Raw genomic sequence first — 19,756 nt, 5'->3', positions numbered from 1 at the left:
GCAGCATAATGAGCTAAATTAGTTCTTTTGGTCCATTCCAACTGTATTTTGCCATGATTCTGTGACTTCTGAGATCACCGATGTATTTGTATATTCTCCTTTTCCATTTTTTCCTCATAGTCAAAACAATATTAACTTTGGCTAGCATCAACACTAAGATTATCAGTGCAAATCCTGAAATACAATAAATTTGAATTTCCAATACATAGCAAAAGAAATATCCACACAAAAACCCTTGAGGAATTAGAAAGAACAATTTCAATTAAAAAAACCCCACAACAACAGAATAAAAGCAAGACCTTCTAGACCTTATGGGAAAGGATTATGCATAAAGATTTTGTCCAGGCTATACAAGCTAGTATTGCCTTTGAAAGAATGCAAGGTATGGGAGGGAAATAGAAGTTGTACTAGCATAAGAAACAGTTACAAATACATACAGATTTTATTAGCATCTGTATTACTGTGATTAACTTGAGGATGATTCTTGATAAAGTGCAGCTTCTCAGAGTTGTGACTTTCAATAGCACCAACATAATGCTGAATGAACAGCTATCAAATGTAATGTAACAAGCTATTTCATGAGCTCTTAACTAGGCGCCCAACTCTGGTAGGAATCCACCTGCACAAAGATTGCTGGTGATGTGCAACTCAGATGCATGAAGAACCACAAAAGCTATGAAAAAAGCTTCATAGGCAGAAGAATTTCAGGTATTATAGTTCTTATTTTCACAATGCCATCTAACTGTCCTGGTTTCAGCTGGGGTAGAGTTAGAATTTTCTTTCTAGTAGCTGGTGTAGTGCTATGTTTTGGATTCAGTATAGCATTGAGAACACACTGATGTTTTCAGTTGTTGCTAAGTAGTGTTTATACTAAGTGAAGGATTTTTCAGCTTCTCATGCCCCGCCAACAAGAAGGCTGGATGGGCACAAGAAGCTGGGAGGGGACACAGCCAAGGCAGCTGACCCAAACTGTCCAAAGGGGTATTCCATACCATGTGACATTATGCCCAGTATATGAACTGGGGGGAGCTGGGGGGGGGAGGGGTGGAGGCGGGGGGCAGGGCAGGCAGATCACTGCTGGGGAACTAACTGGTCAGCATCAGCAAATGGTGAGCAATTGCATTGCACTTCACTTGTTTTGTATGTTCCAATTCTTTTATTTTTATTATTTTCTTCCTCTCTGTCCTATTAAACCATCTTCACCTCAACCCATGAGTTTTACCTTTTTCCTTCCTGTTCTCTCCCCCATCCCACTGGGTGGGGGGGAAGCGAGCGAGCAGCTGCGTGGTGCCTAGTTGCTGGCTAGGGTTAAGCCACAACACTAACAAAAGATGATCAAAGGGTGGCAGTGGCCACTGCGTGACTCTGGTCCCTAGGACACATCCTTTGGCAACATTAGTCAGAAAGTAGACCACACTCATGAAAATATTACATGAAGTTTTCTTTCAGTTGATTATACTGAAAAAAGGACAAACTAAACAGTTCAGATTGAAGAAAAAGCAAACAAACAAAAACCCTGGAGCTAATTCAACAAGGCTAATGCTATCATGGAAAAATATTTTTCCAATTAAGAAAATGAGAAATTGCTGGTCAGTGCCAGAAAACAAAATACAGCTTTTTGGCAATAAAATTTAGGGCTTATCAGATGAAAATACTTTTATCATGCTTTATATGTAATGCTAAGCTGACTTCATTTATATCTTCTTTCTGAAAGAAAACATTAAGAGCCTGATGATTCAAAGACAAAGTAAGCAAGTCAATAACATCAAACAGTAAATTATACATTTAAGTTTTCTTTGGATGAGGTCCCACTTACTAATTAATGGTTATCGGATTACTCTTTTTATTATCTATTTACTGTATCATCCTGTTCATTAGACTTTTTTTGTAATGTGGTACTGCCTTTAACATCTTACTCCATACACTGAAGAAAACATTTCATTTTTTGGAAAAGAGTTTACGCTTTTGTGTGAATGCCAAAGACTTAGTTTAATCAAATCTTTGATTATCTGAGCCTTAACATCAAGCTTACATAAAATTAGGTAATTGTATAAATAAAACGTTATACAAATTTTTTTATGTGATTAAGTCAAATCCTATTTGCCAAAAGCCAGTGCCTGTAACTGCGTATTTTCTGGTGTCATTCAGGTAGTCAGATTTTCTTAATTCAGAAGTATTTCACCGTGATAAAGTTTCGCCTTTGGAATTTGTCCCAATTTTTCTCTTACAGTCTTACTTAATTCTCTTTTGCTTTTCTGGGTAAAAGCAACTCCATGAAAGTTTCATTCAATTGCTTTGTGAAAAAAGTTTACTAGCACAAATGGAGAATACACCCAGAAGCCAATCTGCAAATTACTTCTCAGTAAGAACATCTGAGCCTATTATAGATGTACATATTAAAGACTTTTCATTCTATGGGGAATAACACAGTTCCCGTCTTCTGTAGTTTCTTACTTTAGGTCTAAGTGGCAAAAGCAGAAATCAGAGCACTGGCTAAAATGTTGGCAGTAGCTTCCAAATCTGCACTCTTATTAAGATCTGAAGAGTCATCAAATCTGATATGCAACCCATTAATTAATTTAAAAGCATGAAAACTGAATTCCAGAATTAAGATCCAGACTAAGCCCTGCAATTTCAGATACTGAGTGTTGGAGTTTTAGCTCTCCATTGATAGAAGGTCAACACATAAACCAAACCCTAGCATAAATTCTCTTCCATGCACTCTCTTGACCACTGTGACTCCTATTAGTTTGTTCCTCACTCTGCTGTAATGCTTAATAATCTGACTAGAGAAATCACTTACATCTGTTGGCTGCAACAGCCATCCCAAAGATCCTAAAATCACAAGACACACCCTGGAATCATGGAACTGGCTAAAAACACATTTTCAAAACAATAAACAAAAGAAACAAAAGTCCCATTTGTATCTGTTGCTGTTCTTAATGCATGCTGGAGGAAAGCGAACTAAAATAAAATCAACCACTTAAAATGTGATTTTGACTATGAAAGTGGATATCATATGGAGATCAAAAAAATCCCTTTTCTTTTTCTAGAGGATGTCAGTCTCAGTGATTTTCATAAGCTCCTTAACTGTCATTTTCAGATGTCACTTGCAGCTAAAGACAACTGATGTGACCTTCTTCAGATCCTTTTTAATTAGTGAGAAATACTGATTTTTCAAGAGATTGTTTCCCTTCTTTCTCTTGGGCTCTAAACCATTTTTAGCACATGCAAAGTCACCTGGGATGAAGAGCAGGAGACAGAATCATCAAGGAATATCTACCACATCAACATTCACATCCGTAGAATTAAATGAGAAAAACAGTTCTGTAGCCAAGCCTGTACTCGTGGAAATAGCATTACAAAACTTACCATGTCAGATTTTAAATAGCCAGTGATATATGCTATGTGTTTACAAGTAGGATTTATCCATTGCTCAGAGCAGATAAAAGCATTAGTCCTCTGCTAACGGTAAACCACTAGTAGCAAGTGTCCACTCAATAGATGTCAACAGCAACCAAAACACAAATAAATTTTGAAAGCATAATTAACCCAAGCAGATAGCATTATTTTCTTCTACCAGTTTTTACAAAGGCAGAAGAGGTTTTATACCTATATGTTTTCATTTACATTTATTCCTCAAGGCTGATATATAAGATTTACATTAAAAATAAAAGTATTGTTTTATGTGTTGTACTGAAGCTTCCAGGTCAGGACATGGTCTTAGTTGTACAAGGCACTGTATCCACACATATCAAAAAGACAGCACCTACCCATTTAAAAGCCTATAACCAAAGCACTTGAAGAGCACTTGCAAAAGTAGTCAGCTGAAATAACTGAAAGGAGTAATAAAACAAGTAATGGAAAAACGCTTGCCCCAGGGCGTAAGTCTTTCAGACTGCAATGCCGAATACGTTACATGCCTAAAACATATTTATCCTTTACATGTTAATAAAGGTCCCTGCTGTTTACTGAAGTAACACCTGACCTGGAAAAACCCAACTTATTCACCTACAAGGAAGTGGCAGAATGCTCCACCTGACAAGTAATCTTCAAGTTGCAGGGTGCTAAGGTAGATTTTCTCAGGCAGCTTCCATTTAAATCACAGAAGTTCTAGTAAAGTCAACCGACCTATGCACAATGAAGATTAGTGATAGTACAAACCCAATTATTTTCTGGTATGTTCATTTCTTCTCTTTAAAGCTTTTTGCTATGATACCCCATCAACACTATCTAAAGTGCTTTCCATGGGTATGTGATCAGCCTCTCTCATGTATGGGTACAGGGAGTTCTTGCAATTCGTTGGATACCAAGCTGATCTTATTTTAAATTCTCTGTAGTGGAGAACCATCTAGCCAGGTTCAGTTGCCAGGAGAGTTTTGGCATTTCCCCTCCCTCTCCAATCTGCATCTTTCTTTCCCCCTACTGCTTTCTTCTATTTAGTTTGATATCTAACAGCAGACTTCCATTAAGTATAATTGCTACTAGTTAGTTATGCTTTGGAATGTTGCATTAATCATTATCACATTATTAGCATATAAGCACTTTGTTCTCTAGTCATAATTTATATCTTTCTTCATCTGTTCTCCATACCTTTTCTGGTGACCCAACTTGTGTATATGCTTTCTGCTTCCTGCTTTTTTCCTTCATATTCCTTCTCACAGGTGCAGCCCTTTACGATAGTGGTGTCATCTCACTGCCTAATGTGACATTTTGCTTGTTGCTTTCTCTTACCAACAGTCTAGGCTATGCTTCCAAAGATGCCACTTTGGTTTTGTGCCACACTGCCTGGGCATCTCCTGTGTGATAGCTGCCATGAGTTCCACGAGCACCACTACATCAGCGAGGAATCTGTCTGTGTAAATAGTCAACTGCTTATTCCACGCTCTGAACCAGGGACCTCAGCTGGACAGCACGGATGCAGTTTATCACCTACGAAATATGCAGAGTGTATTTGAGGAACTTTTTAAAGATAGCATTCTCCAGCATAACTAAACTGTCACAGAGCAGTTCTTCCAGCCCTCCTAATTTCAAATCTGAATGTCAGAGTGGAGAAACGTTTCTCCCTTATTTACAGTCTCTTTACAGCAAAAGAGTAACTATAATATTCCAGGCACCTATCCTTCAAGCTTTCGGTTCACTTCATTATTCATACTGTAACTTGACTACAAGATCAAACTATGAATTACATGACACAGTACTGTACTAGATCTGATTTTTACATATTCCTCACCAGATTTTTGCTGTGCATCAAGGTTAGGTGATCAGCACTTAATGCACAGATGGGGTTTTTTTCCAGGTAAAGTTACACTTTAATTCAATTTCAATTATCAAGATGTTGACTGGTACCATATAGTAAGCTCTGGTGTTTGGTTTGGGTTTTTTGTTTGGTTTTTTTGTGTGTGTGTTTTTTTTGTTTGTTTGTTTTTTTAAACCTACATTTGCTGAAGAGTAGGAAAAAATGAGGAAGTACATGATGGCAGTGTAACAGCTAACAGCATTAGGATGACAAAAATCCTCCTGTAATTCACTGCCTTGGTCTATTTCACACTCTTACTGGATTTAACTTAAAGACAAAATAGCTCTTTTAAAAGTTCAATTATATTTATCTTATTTTGTAACAAATGGAAACACTGTACAAAATAACTCTTACCTGCTCCGTTTATAAATTTTTTATCAATTAGCATCTGCTACTGCACATGCACTATAGCCATTTGCTACTGTTACGAAACCTTAAAGCATCCACATTCCTTCCTTCCTGAATACACAGCACTTGTGCAACCCCACCAGGTGCATTTCAATTTAACACCGCCTCACTCGAGCAAAGCAGCTACGCAGACGGTGTGCCCCACCGTGCGGCTGAAACTGGTACAACAGCATTCCTCAGGGAGCTCCCGTCGAAGTTCCATTCCAGCCTGGGATTTACCATCTTCTCAGACACTACACAGTCTACTTCCTAGCGAGAGACAAGAACTATGCAGTAACCACTCGATCTCCACAGCAAAGAGGTTTTTTTAAGCTATGTCAGACTTGTTCAGCTAGTGAGCCGAGAACTACTGTCTTCCATCTGGTTTAAGCCTCACACATGTGGCAACACCTTCTGCACTCCTGACTGGCAGATAACTTGTCTCAAACAGCTCTTTTACACATAATATTTGAAGAATTACTGTACTCACCTGCTATAGTTTGAAATAAGTTTTATAACTAGACATCAATTTAGGTATTCAAGTAAAATAAAAGATCCAGACACAAATAAGAAATAAAAATACTAGATACAGAATCAAGAGGCAATAAACAATGCCAAAAAAATGCAAACAGATTTCTGTTTATTACGACCCACCTTTTTATTTGTAAACGGAACAAACCTCTTTGGCTTGAGCTCTTTCCCTAAATACTTGCCCTGTGAACCCAACTTGAGATATGTAAAATTTTAACAAATTTTTTTATTGCAAAATCCATCAAAACAGCCTGACAGGAAAATTAACTTTCTCTTATATTCTCAGTATAAGCAAAACACACATTGCTTCCCTCCAGCACTATTTTCAAAAGTCACCAAGATGCAAAAAAAAAAAAAAAAAAAGTCATCAGCAAGTTACCACCAGTTTTGTCCAGTGAAAAAGCTTATAAAGTAGTAGCAATAGGAATTAGTATTATAACTGGGAAATCAGACTGTGGTACTGGCTCATACAAGCTCTTACCTGAAAAAGAAATTCAAAGCAAACAATAAACATTTATATTAGTCACTTGATTTGCTATCTTTAGCTTAACACTTTGTACAGAAGACTTAAATAGCTAGATCTAGAAAGATCCTGATGCTTCAGAGTTTAATCAGTGATTTTGTCACTCAGACAATCATAACAGGAAGGACACTAGTTAGTTTTCTTCTTGGATGTTATTGATCAGATCACAACCACCTTATGAGCTTCCTGTTTATGACTGTCTATTTTACAGTTAGAGAGTTTTTGGTTTAGCTGCCCTTTTCAGTCCTTATTAATAAAGCGTCAACATAGAAATAGGCAACTGAGAGTAAACCAAGCTCATTGCCTCCTAGTAACCTGGAACTATACTGATGAAATTCAATTCTGAATACTAACATTAAATATATGAAGACCGTTACTTCAGAGATAGTGGATCAAACATTAAAATTTTGTTAGTGTTACATTAAATTCTGTTTGTAACATTATTTGGGGAAATTTGTCCTCATATTTTCAATTCCCTTCCCCCTCCAAGCAAATAGTAGAAATATGGGAAGCTGATTCTTGTCATGACAGAATTCCAGTATCTCAGCAAGACAGAAATTGACTACCCAAAATAAACTAGAAAACAACCTATTCCTATACTGAACTAGTGCCCCAATATGAACATTGGGGCATTTCAGTGATATAGCTTGTAGAACACCAGCATTTTGGTGAAGTGTCATTCACTCATTGAACAATCTGTTCACTTTGTGAACTAGAAGAGAACTACCCACATAACCCAATCAAAAGCATTTGCCTTGTATGCTCAAATCTGTAACCTGAGAAGATACAGGCTCTGTGCTAGAGCCTGGGTATAAATAACATGCCTTATGTCTCAACATTCAATAACTAGATATATAAAGAGGCTATGGTTTGGCTCATCAGTAAGTCCCACTAAGTCTGTTAAACAGGTTATCATATTAAGCCTTCCTTTCAAGCACAAAATTCTTCCAAGTTTACCTTTACATTATGTCAGGCAGCTGAGTGAGTGCTAAACCAGAAAGAGGAACCAGGTTTTTTTACCCTCTTTGCTGGAAAGGCAATAGCTTGCACCGCAAGGACAGTTACCAACAAGCCAGAGGGCAATGAAGACTCAGAATCACTACAGCTGCTTCCAGTATCATGACCTGGGTGTTGTCTGAAAAAACTACTGGCCTAGGACAGCATAGTCATCCATATTCTCTCAACACAAGTCTCCAGCTGAAAATGTTTCCCCATTTTGGCCACTTGCAGAGATGCTCAGAAGTGTTACAGGACACATGCAAGGAAGAACTCCTTCATAGGATGCTCATAGAGCAGCTTGCACTAGAAATAAGAATCTTCTTTAATGGCAAACTTTTCAGCTCAGTGCAAAAAATCAACACATACTCACACAAAACCAGCCTATAAATAAATGCACCCATGTAAAAACAAACTGATCAAAGCAGCAGCAGATTTAGCTTTTCAGTTACTTTTAAGAGATTGCTATCAATCCTTGTTTAAGTGGGCCCAATCAACTGTTGCCAAAACTCAGGCAAGAGGAAGTGACCAGTACTACCAATTCAGGTCAGGAAAACAACTGGCTTCAATCAAACTGTGTATTTCTGTTTTCGGAAGGTGAAGGCAGACTAATTTGCCTCAGCACTGTTTTCTCCACTAGTTTAGACTAAGACTGTATTAGCAACACAACAGAACTATTTCTAAAGGAAAAAGACAAAGACAAATTTTGTTGTACTGTAACTTGCAGGCATGAAGGACAGACTTCAACCTTCTTGGCATCCAAATTTCCAGTTGTTGCAGAGTAGTGTTCTCTGAATCTAAAAAATTCTGTTGAACTCCTGAAAGAGCCAATGGCAACCCTAGCTTTCCTAAGGAGATCTTTAATACTCCTTCATTTAAAGGTTCAGTGAGAAGTAGCAAAACATATCCTCTGACAGTTTCTCAAACTCATGCTTTTACCTTACCTATTTTGCACATGCACTAGTTCTCCAACTACTCTTATTACAACCCTCTAGGGCTTGAACACTTAAAAACTCACAGCTTTATCACAAACTAGGAACAGTAAATGGCCCAGCACTTCATCCTGCTTTTGAAAATTTAAAGCTGAGTATGGTGTGTAATGACAAGTTACTAAAAACCAATCTGAAACCGGAGATCTTAGTTTTGGAAAACTCAAACAGTGTGTAGGGAACAGAAGAACTCCTACAATCAATCTAACCATACAGCAGTCAAGCAAGTAGAACAAAGTAGGTATTGCATTGAAGGACTTCAGTCATCAGTTTAGTCCTAATAATGGTAGAGCTCTAATACAGACTGATGTGACTATTTAGTACAGAGGTTCTTACAGCGCAAGTTTTATTTTCCTCATTACTTGACTAAATAGGTAAAATTATTTTCCCTGCCCCCAACTAGTAAAAAACTTCTTCTAAGTGTTACAGTTAACAAACTTCAACTGAGGAATCTGCATATGCAAATTAAGGCTACCTGCGTTATTTATAATCAACAATTAACAGGAACCAAATGTGACAAACCAAGTATAATGCTGCAGCAACAAGTGGACTTAATTCCACTCCCTAAACATTTCAGGTTGAAGAGACAACTTTACAGCAGGACTAGTATTACTGCCTACTTCAAAGATGAGGTTTTGTGGACTTGGAAGTAACATTGAAGATTACAAAGCAAAGCTCATAGCAGTTATACTAGTCCTTAACTATTTCACTTTTCGTAAATCTTTTCAGCTATTCTGTAGCAACTCATACTAAGGCTAGTACTTGCATGCAGCATCTGAGTTGTAAAGGTAACAATATACACACTATGAAACAATACAAATCTAACTTCAGTGCTGCTGTTTTTTCTTAAGGCTTATCAATACTGCAGGACTACTGGCATATCAATACTGCAGGACTACTGAAGTTTTCTAAAACCAATCTGCATTTTCAGAAGAGAGAGAGCTTGAAGACAAAAAAAAAAAGCTACCACACCTAGTAAAGCAGCAGCAGATAGTCAAGCCAGCAGTATTAACCAAGATATGCACAGGTAAATTAGTAAACACTACAGCCAAGAACCTACAACATGAAGTTAAAGCAAGATGATGTAGCAAGATTCAATGGAATGTTAAGTGGGAGTTCGTCTTTTTACAGACCAAGTGTATGACATTCCTTATTTTCATTAATGAGTTCCAGATCCTAAATACCACAACTCAGCTTCTCATTGACTAGCTAAAAACAAAACCAAACCCCCCCCATAACCCCCAAACAATAACAAAAAAAACCCACACAGAACTCCAACTTGCATCAACTTAAAAAAAGTATTCTTTTACAACAGTATTGCAGAAGTAATCATCATAGTCCACAGTTTTTGTAACCATGTACCAGAATAGTTGAACAGTTAAAAACTCAAGGAGGAGTTATGTACACAAACATGCAAGTTAAAAGGAATAAATGAAATGCTCCACTTTATTAAGAAACCAAAAATACAAAACTGAAGAGTTCAAGGCTTCATGTACTCAAACACTACTGAAAAATGGTATCTTAAACTCAGTTTTGTTTACTAGCAGTACTAATATTGACCAAGATTAATCTCTACAAGATAGTGTTAAAAGTTGACATTTTCCACCATTTGTGCTGTAATAAGCTAGTTTCAAATTAAGAACTTGGTGCAGTTACAGTAAAGTCTAGATATTTATATAAATGTGGTTGTAGTTAATATGCTGTTTTGTAGCCAAGAGCTTTTTAGCTCAAACTACAGCTGTTTTCTAGTTAGTGAATTTTAAGATGCTTAGAGAGAGTTTGTTTAATCAGCTATAGCTCTACTGAATGATGTTCCATGCAAAGATACAGCTTTTAAGTCACCTAACAGACCTAGACGCCATTTGTTTCTGGCTACTAAAAATACAGAGCTCTATGAAGGCATATTGTAAAACATACTAAAAGTTAGAGAGTTGAGAGACTGTATCTAATGGTAGCATATGCAAGCTGAACTACACACTTTTCTCTCATGATACCCTGCAGACCACAAACATTCCCATTTGCATGGGAATGTTGATCCAGTCACACTTACCAGTCAAGTGTTCAATGCTTTAGTTTTACCTGGCAGTTAGTTCAGCTTTCCTCAGGTGCTTTACTTATATGCTTCAGGAAATCAAGGGAAGGTTAACTGTTAGCTCTGATTTAGCAAGAGGAGCATAACATGAGAAGCAGGAAGGAGAAGGAGAACAGAGAATAAGAAATGCAGTAGACAACCAAGTATTAGCCTCAATTGAAGAGCAGAAGACACTTTGAAGAGTTTTCCTAACAATGCATGAAAGTTCACTTGCTTAGAGATACTTGAAATACAACTTTATTATCTAAACAAAAAAGAATGGGAATGACAGAAACAAGATTTACCACTTAACACTCTTAAACTCTGATGTGACTGCAGCAGTCTTATATTTGAAACTCAAAAGGGGAAGTAATTGCAGTCCAAAAAACAGCTAAATATGCAGGTCCAAAATATGAAGTTTTTTGTTTTGGTTTTTTTTTCCATTTTGTTTTGTTTATTTGTTTTTTTTTTTAAACTGCCACATTCACTCCGAAGCCCATTCATCTCTTTCAGCATCCCAAAGATTAAGCACATGTTCTGCTCAGCTAGATAATAAAGTGGCAAACACGCTGCACCACTGACATCACAGGACAGTTGCCTATAAAACTAGACTTCTGACGCTGGGCTCCAGCTTCATCCCTCACAGGTCATCATCTTCATCTGGCAGTGCAGTGGTTTGAGCAATCTGAAACAAAGAAGTTACACTTAAGAACTGTTCTTCAGTTATTTGCCCCAGGAGTCCAAACACTATTTATTAGGCAATCATTTGGCCTTTGCACCCTTTTTCACTTACCTGTAAGTCTTGCTCATACTGTGCTGCCAGTGCTGGGTCCATAACAACTTCAGGTGGTGCAAGAGCAGGCATGGCAACAAACTCCAAGTTAGGATCTCCAATTAGCTTTCTAGCAAGCCAGAGGAAAGGCTTCTCAAAGTTGTAGTTACTCTTAGCTGAAATGTCATAATACTGCAATAAAAAAAGTACATATTATACATTATTTAAAAAAAAAGACAGACATCTCTAACGATATTTAGGGCATATCAACATTAACATGTACATAATCAACTCTACTTTTACCTTAGTATTCTTTTTGACCGCATGACTTCTGTTTATGCTCTCAGAGAAACAGTTATAAGTGTCTAGAAGCATACAGTTTCAGGCAAATAGGCAGAAATTGATAACTGAAAAGCAAGGGATCCAATCTGATCTCAGATGGAACTTCCAGGAGGCAACAGTGCATCTATCTTTTTCCTATGACTTGACCTACTTTAGTCTCACTTCTGTGTCATCTGATGAAATTCTGAGCAGTGGAAGCCAAATGCACACAAGCTCTTTAAGAACTTATCATAGCTTCTGCTAAAGACCAGTGATGATCATCTTTAACATCATCACTTCCCCTTTCCCTGAAGTTAGGTTCAAACGGCCAATAGGATGTAAAGTTGAAGTATTACAGCCTGTAGCGACAAAGGCAGAACACTCAATTACTGTGTAGAAGCCAACTGCAATCAACAGACGCAACAAATTTGATTCCTACAAACCCATGCGAACATACCTGGAGATTCTTCTTCCTGTGGAAGACAATGGATTTTGCCTTGACTTTTCTGTCCTTAATATCCACTTTGTTGCCACACAACACTATAGGGATGTTTTCACATACTCGTACCAGATCTCTGTGCCAGTTAGGTACATTCTTGTAAGTAACTCTTGATGTTACATCAAACATTATGATGGCACACTGAGCTGCAAGGAAAGAACAGTCAAGAGTTACATCAGGAGAGTAAGCACTTGCTTGTAAGATGGGAGACAGAAGAGGTACCCATAGAAATCACACGTTAGGATCAAGTGTCTGCATTAACTTTTCCCTCTCAGCTTCACAGTTCCGAGAGGCCATTTTCTGTTAACAAGTTCAACGCACAAGCCCACAGAACTCAGCCCACGACCATGTCACATCTTTAGTGCCCAATCTTAAACACCAGCTAGTTTTATCAGTGCAACTGTCCCACTGAGTAACATGCTGTTGCATGGTATGAGAATATGCAAGGATTACAGAAGTCCACTTTGATTGACACAAATATTTGACAGAAATCAGTTAACACCTATTTAGCTAATCTCAGACACTGAAGCTTTCAGGTAGGTTGAGAGCTTGTAGTCCACATCTCAGGATGCTCTTGTCCAGAACAGCTTTTCAAAGAACACGGGGGCTTGACTCGATCCTGATACTTCTAAAGGAAAAGCAACAATGTTGAACTCCAATAATCCCTTGCAAAATTTTAAAGATATGCAAGTGACTGAAGTACACACAGAACAGAGCTTCACCAAGCAGAACTAAGGGACACTATCAGTAGTTCTTTAGAAAGACAACTAAACTCTGGCATGGAGATGTACCACATCATCTTATCTAAAAATCTCACGGTTTGTGTGTTCCAAGTTCTTGCCTCAGCACAGTACGTTAACACAGATATAAGCTTGTACTAACTGAAGCACATACTTTCATCTCTTAACCACTGAATTCCATCAGCAAGATCTTGTCATTTAAGATGCACCATTACTTTTCGTTACTATCAAAGACTGCAATAGCATACTGAAACACAATCTTAGAATATTCCTACATCAGCACAAGTTGCCTAGCAAAGGAAATTATTGCTACATGAAGCTACATGAGGAGTCTGAAGACCCAGAAACGAGCTCATCACTGCAAGCCACACTGACAGTTTTCAGAGTGGCCAACATGAACAGAATTAAGGATTGAGCTGTAAAAGGTACAGAATATTCCCACATGTACACACATCTTACCTTGGATGTAATAGCCATCTCGCAGGCCACCAAATTTCTCTTGGCCAGCTGTGTCCCATACATTAAATTTAATAGGGCCTCTGTTAGTATGGAACACCAGAGGATGAACTTCAACACCCAGCGTTGCTATAGTGATAAAAAAAAGCAGTGCAGTTAGCAAGTCATGAATTGCACTTCTAATTGTAACATGTATCTCAAACATTTCTTCAGACATACCTACATACTTCTTTTCAAATTCACCAGTCAAATGACGTTTTACAAATGTTGTTTTACCAGTACCACCATCACCAACCAGGACAAGCTGTTGATAAAGGCAAAAAAGTCAGAGCAATACACTTCTACAGAGATTTATTTGTCGTTTTAGTGTAAATACAAATTACTACAAAGACATTAGTCCTACAAGATGCTGTAAACAAAAGACCAAATTCCCAATGACTCACTGTACTGGGACCTAATTTGTTAAGCCTATCACGCTCTAACTCTAGTCACACTTATCCAGTTCCTGTAGCTGAAAGCTACAATGCATTGTGAATATGGTTCTGCTAAGCTACAAGTGACTGAATTAAGAATATCTGGGGTTTTCAACCTGAATGTGACCACACTTAGAGAGTAACTCATTTAAGCACCCAAACTGGAGAAACACACCGTAATCTTACCACTGAAAAAAAAAAAACCACCAAAAACACACAACCAAAAAAACCCCCCAAAACCCCACCAAACAACTGCACTACTAACAATTGGAACATTCTAGCCAAGCATTGTAAGAAACACAAGTAACAACCTGCCATGAAGCAGTCTTGAGGTTTCCTGGCTGTTAAGAAAAAAGAAAAAAAAGCCACGCACCCACAAAACATCACAAAATGCTGTTTCAAAACATTGTAAGTTTCCTTCCCTAAACAATTAATACGCAATAGAAAACAGACTATTCCAATTCACTCTAAGCACTTTTTGCTGTGAGCTTCACTTCTGAAATTTCAAAATCGTTCTGTAGGCAAAGTATCACTAAAATTTATTACACCAAACTACAAATAGCACCAGACTGACACGGTGCAATGGACTCTTTTTGTACCAGTGATATGCAGCACAACGACAGACTAACAGCACCGTTAAGGGAAGACCAACACTTGAAAACCAAACCTACCATCCACGTTGGCACTCGAGAGTCGCTCGTGCTACTTTCCTACTGAAGGGGGGGGGGGGGGGAACCCAAACAAAAAAACAACAAACCACTAAACCACTCCCTTACCTTAAACTGCACTTGGGGCTCTCCTTGGGCGGCCATGCTGGGTCTGCAGGGGAAATGGAAGCATGTGAGCTCACAACAGGCGAGCCGATTCAAGGCCCAGCCGGAAGGGGCCGGGCGCCGTTTCTAGTTCCCAAACCGCCTCCGAAGGCGCGTGCTCCGCGCGCCACTCAGCGCCGCCGGCGGAGGGGCCGGGGCTCAGCCCACGCCGCCACTCTCCCCCCCCCCCCTCCCGGCATTACGGCGCGCGTGGTCCCGGGCCCATTCATGGGGCAGGAAGCGCCTCCACGTCTCCCCACATGCGGCGGGAGCGCGCGCGGTAATGGCGGCGGCGCCTCCCCGCCCACCCCTGAAGCCCCATAACGGCAGGCTGCCGCCGCCGCACCCCTTCGGCTCCCGGGCTCTGAAACGGAGGGAGCGGCCGAGGCCGCGGCCCCCGAACGGACGCCCCTGCGCGGGCCCACCCCAGCCTCACGCCACGGAAAGGCCTCCCCAACCCGCCCCTCGCGAGAGCCGACCTGCCGATCGCGAGGGCCCAGAGCAAGTCCCGCGGGGCTCCCCAGCGGGGGGGCCTTCCCCCGGCCGGGCCCCGGCCTCTCCCCCCCCCACCCCCCGGGCCCCCACCAGCGGGCCTGACGCGCCCTCCCCGCCGTGAGCCACCATGACTGAGCAGCGCGCGGCAGCTCCCCTCCCCCCCGCCGACTCGGGCCGTCGGAGGCCCCGCGCCGTTTCTCCGCCCGGATTTCTCCCGCCCTTTCGGCCAGGACGGCGCAGAGCGCGGCTCCTGCCCTCCTACCTCTCCCGGGCCGAGGGGCGAGGGGAAGAAAGGACGCGGCACGAGTCGGGCACCGCGGTCGCAACGCTCGCTCGGGCCCAGCCTCGCCGCAAGCCCAGCCCACCCCCTACCCCCCGCTCCTGGGCGGCAGTTAACGGTGACCGCCGTCCCCGCCGCTCGCACTCCTTAAAGCGGCCGCGCGTCCCCCCGCCGCCCGCTGCCGGGAGGGCGAGGAGGACGCCCCGACCCCGTTACCTTTCCCGAGGCTTGCTCTCCGCGTCGCTCCCTCCGGTGACTGGGCGCTGTGAAGATGGCGGAAGCGCGGTTCAAATACCCGGAGAGCGACGCCGCGCGGCCACAGGGAGGGGGAGGGGTCGGCCGTCACGTGGTAAGGGGCTGGGCGGGAGGCCGCCAGGCGCGCGGCTCCTCAGCCGCCGACCCCGGGTGTGGGACGGCTCGGGGGGGTCCCCTATCCGCCGCCGGCCGCTCGTGCCCTGAGCGGGACGGGCAGCTTGGTCCTGCCCCTCCGCGGGCGGCAGCGGCCGGGCGAGAGTCAGCCCGCCGGCTGAAAGGGGAGCGGCTCCTTTGTGGCGCAGGCAGGAGGGCGCGCACGCCCCGCGGGCGGCCGCAGCGGGTTCCGGCCCGCTGAACGGCCTCCCGCCCGGCGCCAGCCCCCGGCTGCCAGAGAGGGGGCTGAGCCCGCCGCCCTGAGCAGCGCCTTCTGCCGCAAAGCCCGAGGGCTGCTGAGAGCGAGCCTCTCTGCCGCGCCGAGCTGCTCAGGGAACTCGGCCGTCTCCCTGTTTCATCGTTAAAACGGCAGCAGAAAGCGCTTCGGTCAGCTGACGGTGCTCCTCCTGCAGACAAAGTTTAAAAATCGCGTGTAGGTACTCAGTACGCGGTTTAATAAAGCGGTCTTTAAAAGCAGCAGGGGAATTTCATTGAACAGCTTTCAGGTAAAAACGGCTGTGGTGTTCGAAAGGACCTTCCTTGAATGTACCTCGTGACCGTTATTTTCAGTTCTTCACACAAACTGGTCTGCGTTCACTAGAGAGGGCATTAATGAAAGTAAAAGTTCTTTTGTAAGCCCCGCATTTAGAATAGTTCTCCAAGCTCTCAAGTCCAAACTTCAGTGGAGCAAACTTGTTCAAAAACTGACTTTCAGAGAACGTAAGTGTTTTGCATTGGCCTGTAAATACCAAGTTCATGGGTTCACACCGATTTCTAAGGTCTCTAATATTTTTTTACTCCAGTATACTTAAACAACTTTTATGAGGTCTGCACCATACTTGTTCATGCACCCCATAATCTAGAATAAATAAAAGATTTTTTTTAAATGCCTCTGGATTGAATTAACATAGAAAATACTTCATGGCAGGCGATATATACAAACATAGCTTATTTCTTGTTCATTTTCTACAGACATAGATGCAATGTACATGGAAAGTTTTACAAGAGTGGCTGCGCTGTGCTGTAATATTTGCTTATTTGATAGTGTAAAGTCAATCCAAATGTTGCATAAGATATTCTTTGTTGGAAAAAATCACCAGCTTGTTGAATTCGCCCTCCCTTTTTTAGACGAGTTGGGTTTGTAGGGCTTTCAGCATTTTTGCTGATCGCCTCTAGGTGTCAGGAAGGATATTTTTCAGAACATGTAACTCATCTTAAATTTTTCACAGCACAATGCTATCTTTATAAAACCCTTGTGAATTCCACCTCTCTTCTTGACAAATAGGCGTGTATTTATAAATAGGAACCCATAAGGTCACATTAGGGGCGTTTGGCAGTTTTTAAGAATATAAACACTTCCGGAAAAAAAAAAAAAAGCAATCTGTAACTGTGTATAGAACACTCAGTGTACTTTAGAAACTTCTCAACGTTGTTACAAATTTAGTAGGAAGCTACTTTTTTTCCTGACAACAAAAAGGTAATGCTATTGATACTTTAATTAGGAATAATTAAAATAGATTTCTAATTTAAAAGTCCTCTATCATAGCATTTGAGCTCCTGGCAAATACTTATTTCATTTTTATGAAGATAAATTACTACATGGAATCTAGTTTTTTCATCCGTTTTATCATCATATATAAGCAAGTGTTCAGTTCAGAGGACCCACAAAACAGCTGCTCCAGATAACCCCATTCAGCAAAGGAAACAAAACACATCCAAGTGCTCATTACCAGTGTTAGATCACTATCTAAAAGATTAGAGTCCATAAGACATAGGACTCTAGGTAATCAGCAGAATAATTACTTTTAAAAGATCTTTACGTTTCCTGTATCTTGACTCAGATCATCTGTGAACAAACTTAGCAACTCACTGATGCAAATAAATGCACAAAGTAAAAGGCAGCCCTTACTAAGTGAGTGTCTGAAGGTGCAAACGAGGAATGGTACAAAAGGTACTACTAGAGATAAACAGAGTCACATTGCTAAACAGCATATTTGAATACAACTGCTCTGTTAGTAGGAAGCAAAATCCTTTTGTAAACTGTAAACGAAGGCAACAATATATGCAGGCAAGCAATGAAAAAGAACATAATTGTACTTGCCAGTTAAAGCAGCGAATTGCGGAAATGTCTCTGGAATATGAGCTCAAGCAGGAACAGAGGTCTGCAGACTGGTGTTCAAGACGACACAGGAAATTACACTAAAAGGTTTGAAGAGGAAATGAGTCCCTTTCAGCATGGATAGATAAAATGGATCACACAGTAGCAAAATTCAATTAAAATATGTATTCAAAAGACAAACTTTATTCATTTTTTCACCAAGTAAAACATGTCTGACTCTGGGTTTCATTAAGAGACTACACTCTTGGAAGATAAGCCTTTACTAGGTCAATGATGAAAGGCAGATGTAGATCTAAATTTTTTCAGAAAACAAAAATTCAGCTATTTACTGTCATTAAAGCAGCTTACACTGCTAATTCAGGATCTTTTAAATTCCTGATCCAGCACTAGAATAAAATTCTTGAAATAGATGAGGAAAATTACGCACTGGATTATTACGCTCAGTATTCAAAGGTAACATTTTTAGAATTTACAGTTGCTGATCACGTAGTCTAAAAGATAAAGTCTATATATGATAGAACTGAGATACTAATAATTACAGGTAATTGACTATAGTCTGCAGTGGTACTTTTTGGCAAGCACCTGTGAACACAATACCACTGAGGATTTTCTGCCTGCCATAGTATGTGCACGCTGTATTTCCTAGAAACTCCCAGGCCTTTAAGATGTACCTGTTACTGTACAGATTTAGGACTTCGGCAAAGTTCTGGTGTTTTACTAGAGCCCTAAACATCACTAACAGGCAATGTGTGTCAACCTGGTTTAGTTGAAGAGTTAAAGTCAGTCAATGGGTCACCTTCCGTTCCATGGAACGGGAGCATACAGCTTCCTTTTAATTTCCAGTCATGATACGGATCACTCCTAGCTGTTCTGTGGGTGAGCAGCAGGCTGCAAGCCATAGCTTAATATTATGAAACGGCAAAGGGATGCATACTCAACCAAAAAATAATCACATCGCAACTCTTTCTTTCATGACAGTCTCCCAAAATTGCGCGTATTGTAATTTCTGGTTGGGATAGGTCTAGCAGCACTGCTTCCTTGGGCTGGGAGTGTCCTTGCAAGTACCTGTGGTACCGCTCTGACACCTCAGCTCTCCAACACGGAGTATTTCTCTCTTTTGAAGCGCCCCTCAAACGTTTCTGTGGCAACACTCTGCTCAGTCATACCTTCCCGCCCGCTCTCGCACGCTGCTTCGCAAATACTAGCGCGGCTGCCCGCTCTTCCACGGCCTCTTCTCCACCACCGCTGCCGGCAAGCGGAGAAGCTCCGGCGCCGCTGAGGAATCACCTCAGGGCCGCCGGCAAGCGGAGAAAGCTCCGGCGCCGCTGAGGAATCACCTCAGGGCCGCCGGCAAGCGGAGAAAGCTCCGGCGCCGCTGAGGAATCACCTCAGGGCCGCCGGCAAGCGGAGAAAGCTCCGGCGCCGCTGAGGAATCACCTCAGGGCCGCCGGCAAGCGGAGAAAGCTCCGGCGCCGCTGAGGAATCACCTCAGGACCGCGGGCGGGCTGCCGGCCTCGCCGTGACGTGAGGCGCACGCCCCGAGGGGGTGGTTGCCGCGCCCGCCCGCTCCTCGCCGGGGCGCGGG

General features: G+C 41.6%; 1 protein-coding gene and 1 long non-coding RNA gene across 2 annotated transcripts; both read right to left on the bottom strand.

Moving 5' to 3' along the window:
• Positions 1 to 10,153: 10,153 nt before the first annotated feature.
• On the bottom strand, positions 10,154 to 16,014 carry RAN (RAN, member RAS oncogene family). Its single transcript, XM_075041455.1, has 7 exons — positions 15,861 to 16,014; positions 14,834 to 14,876; positions 13,804 to 13,888; positions 13,588 to 13,713; positions 12,347 to 12,534; positions 11,590 to 11,760; positions 10,154 to 11,481 (listed from the first exon to the last, which is right to left on the bottom strand). Exons 2-7 carry the CDS (start codon positions 14,867 to 14,869, stop codon positions 11,437 to 11,439), a joined length of 651 nt encoding a protein of 216 aa, XP_074897556.1. The 5' UTR covers positions 14,870 to 14,876; positions 15,861 to 16,014; the 3' UTR covers positions 10,154 to 11,436.
• A 482-nt stretch (positions 16,015 to 16,496) lies between these two features.
• On the bottom strand, positions 16,497 to 19,724 carry LOC142037256 (uncharacterized). The gene is made up of 3 exons (XR_012652316.1): positions 19,338 to 19,724; positions 18,154 to 18,251; positions 16,497 to 16,649 (listed from the first exon to the last, which is right to left on the bottom strand). It is a non-coding gene; the product is annotated as an uncharacterized LOC142037256 (long non-coding RNA).
• Between the last annotated feature and the right edge of the window lie 32 nt (positions 19,725 to 19,756).

Source organism: Buteo buteo, chromosome 11 (genome assembly GCF_964188355.1).
Source record: "Buteo buteo chromosome 11, bButBut1.hap1.1, whole genome shotgun sequence".
Taxonomy (NCBI): domain Eukaryota; kingdom Metazoa; phylum Chordata; class Aves; order Accipitriformes; family Accipitridae; genus Buteo; species Buteo buteo.
This window is presented reverse-complemented; position numbering and strand designations above follow the sequence as displayed.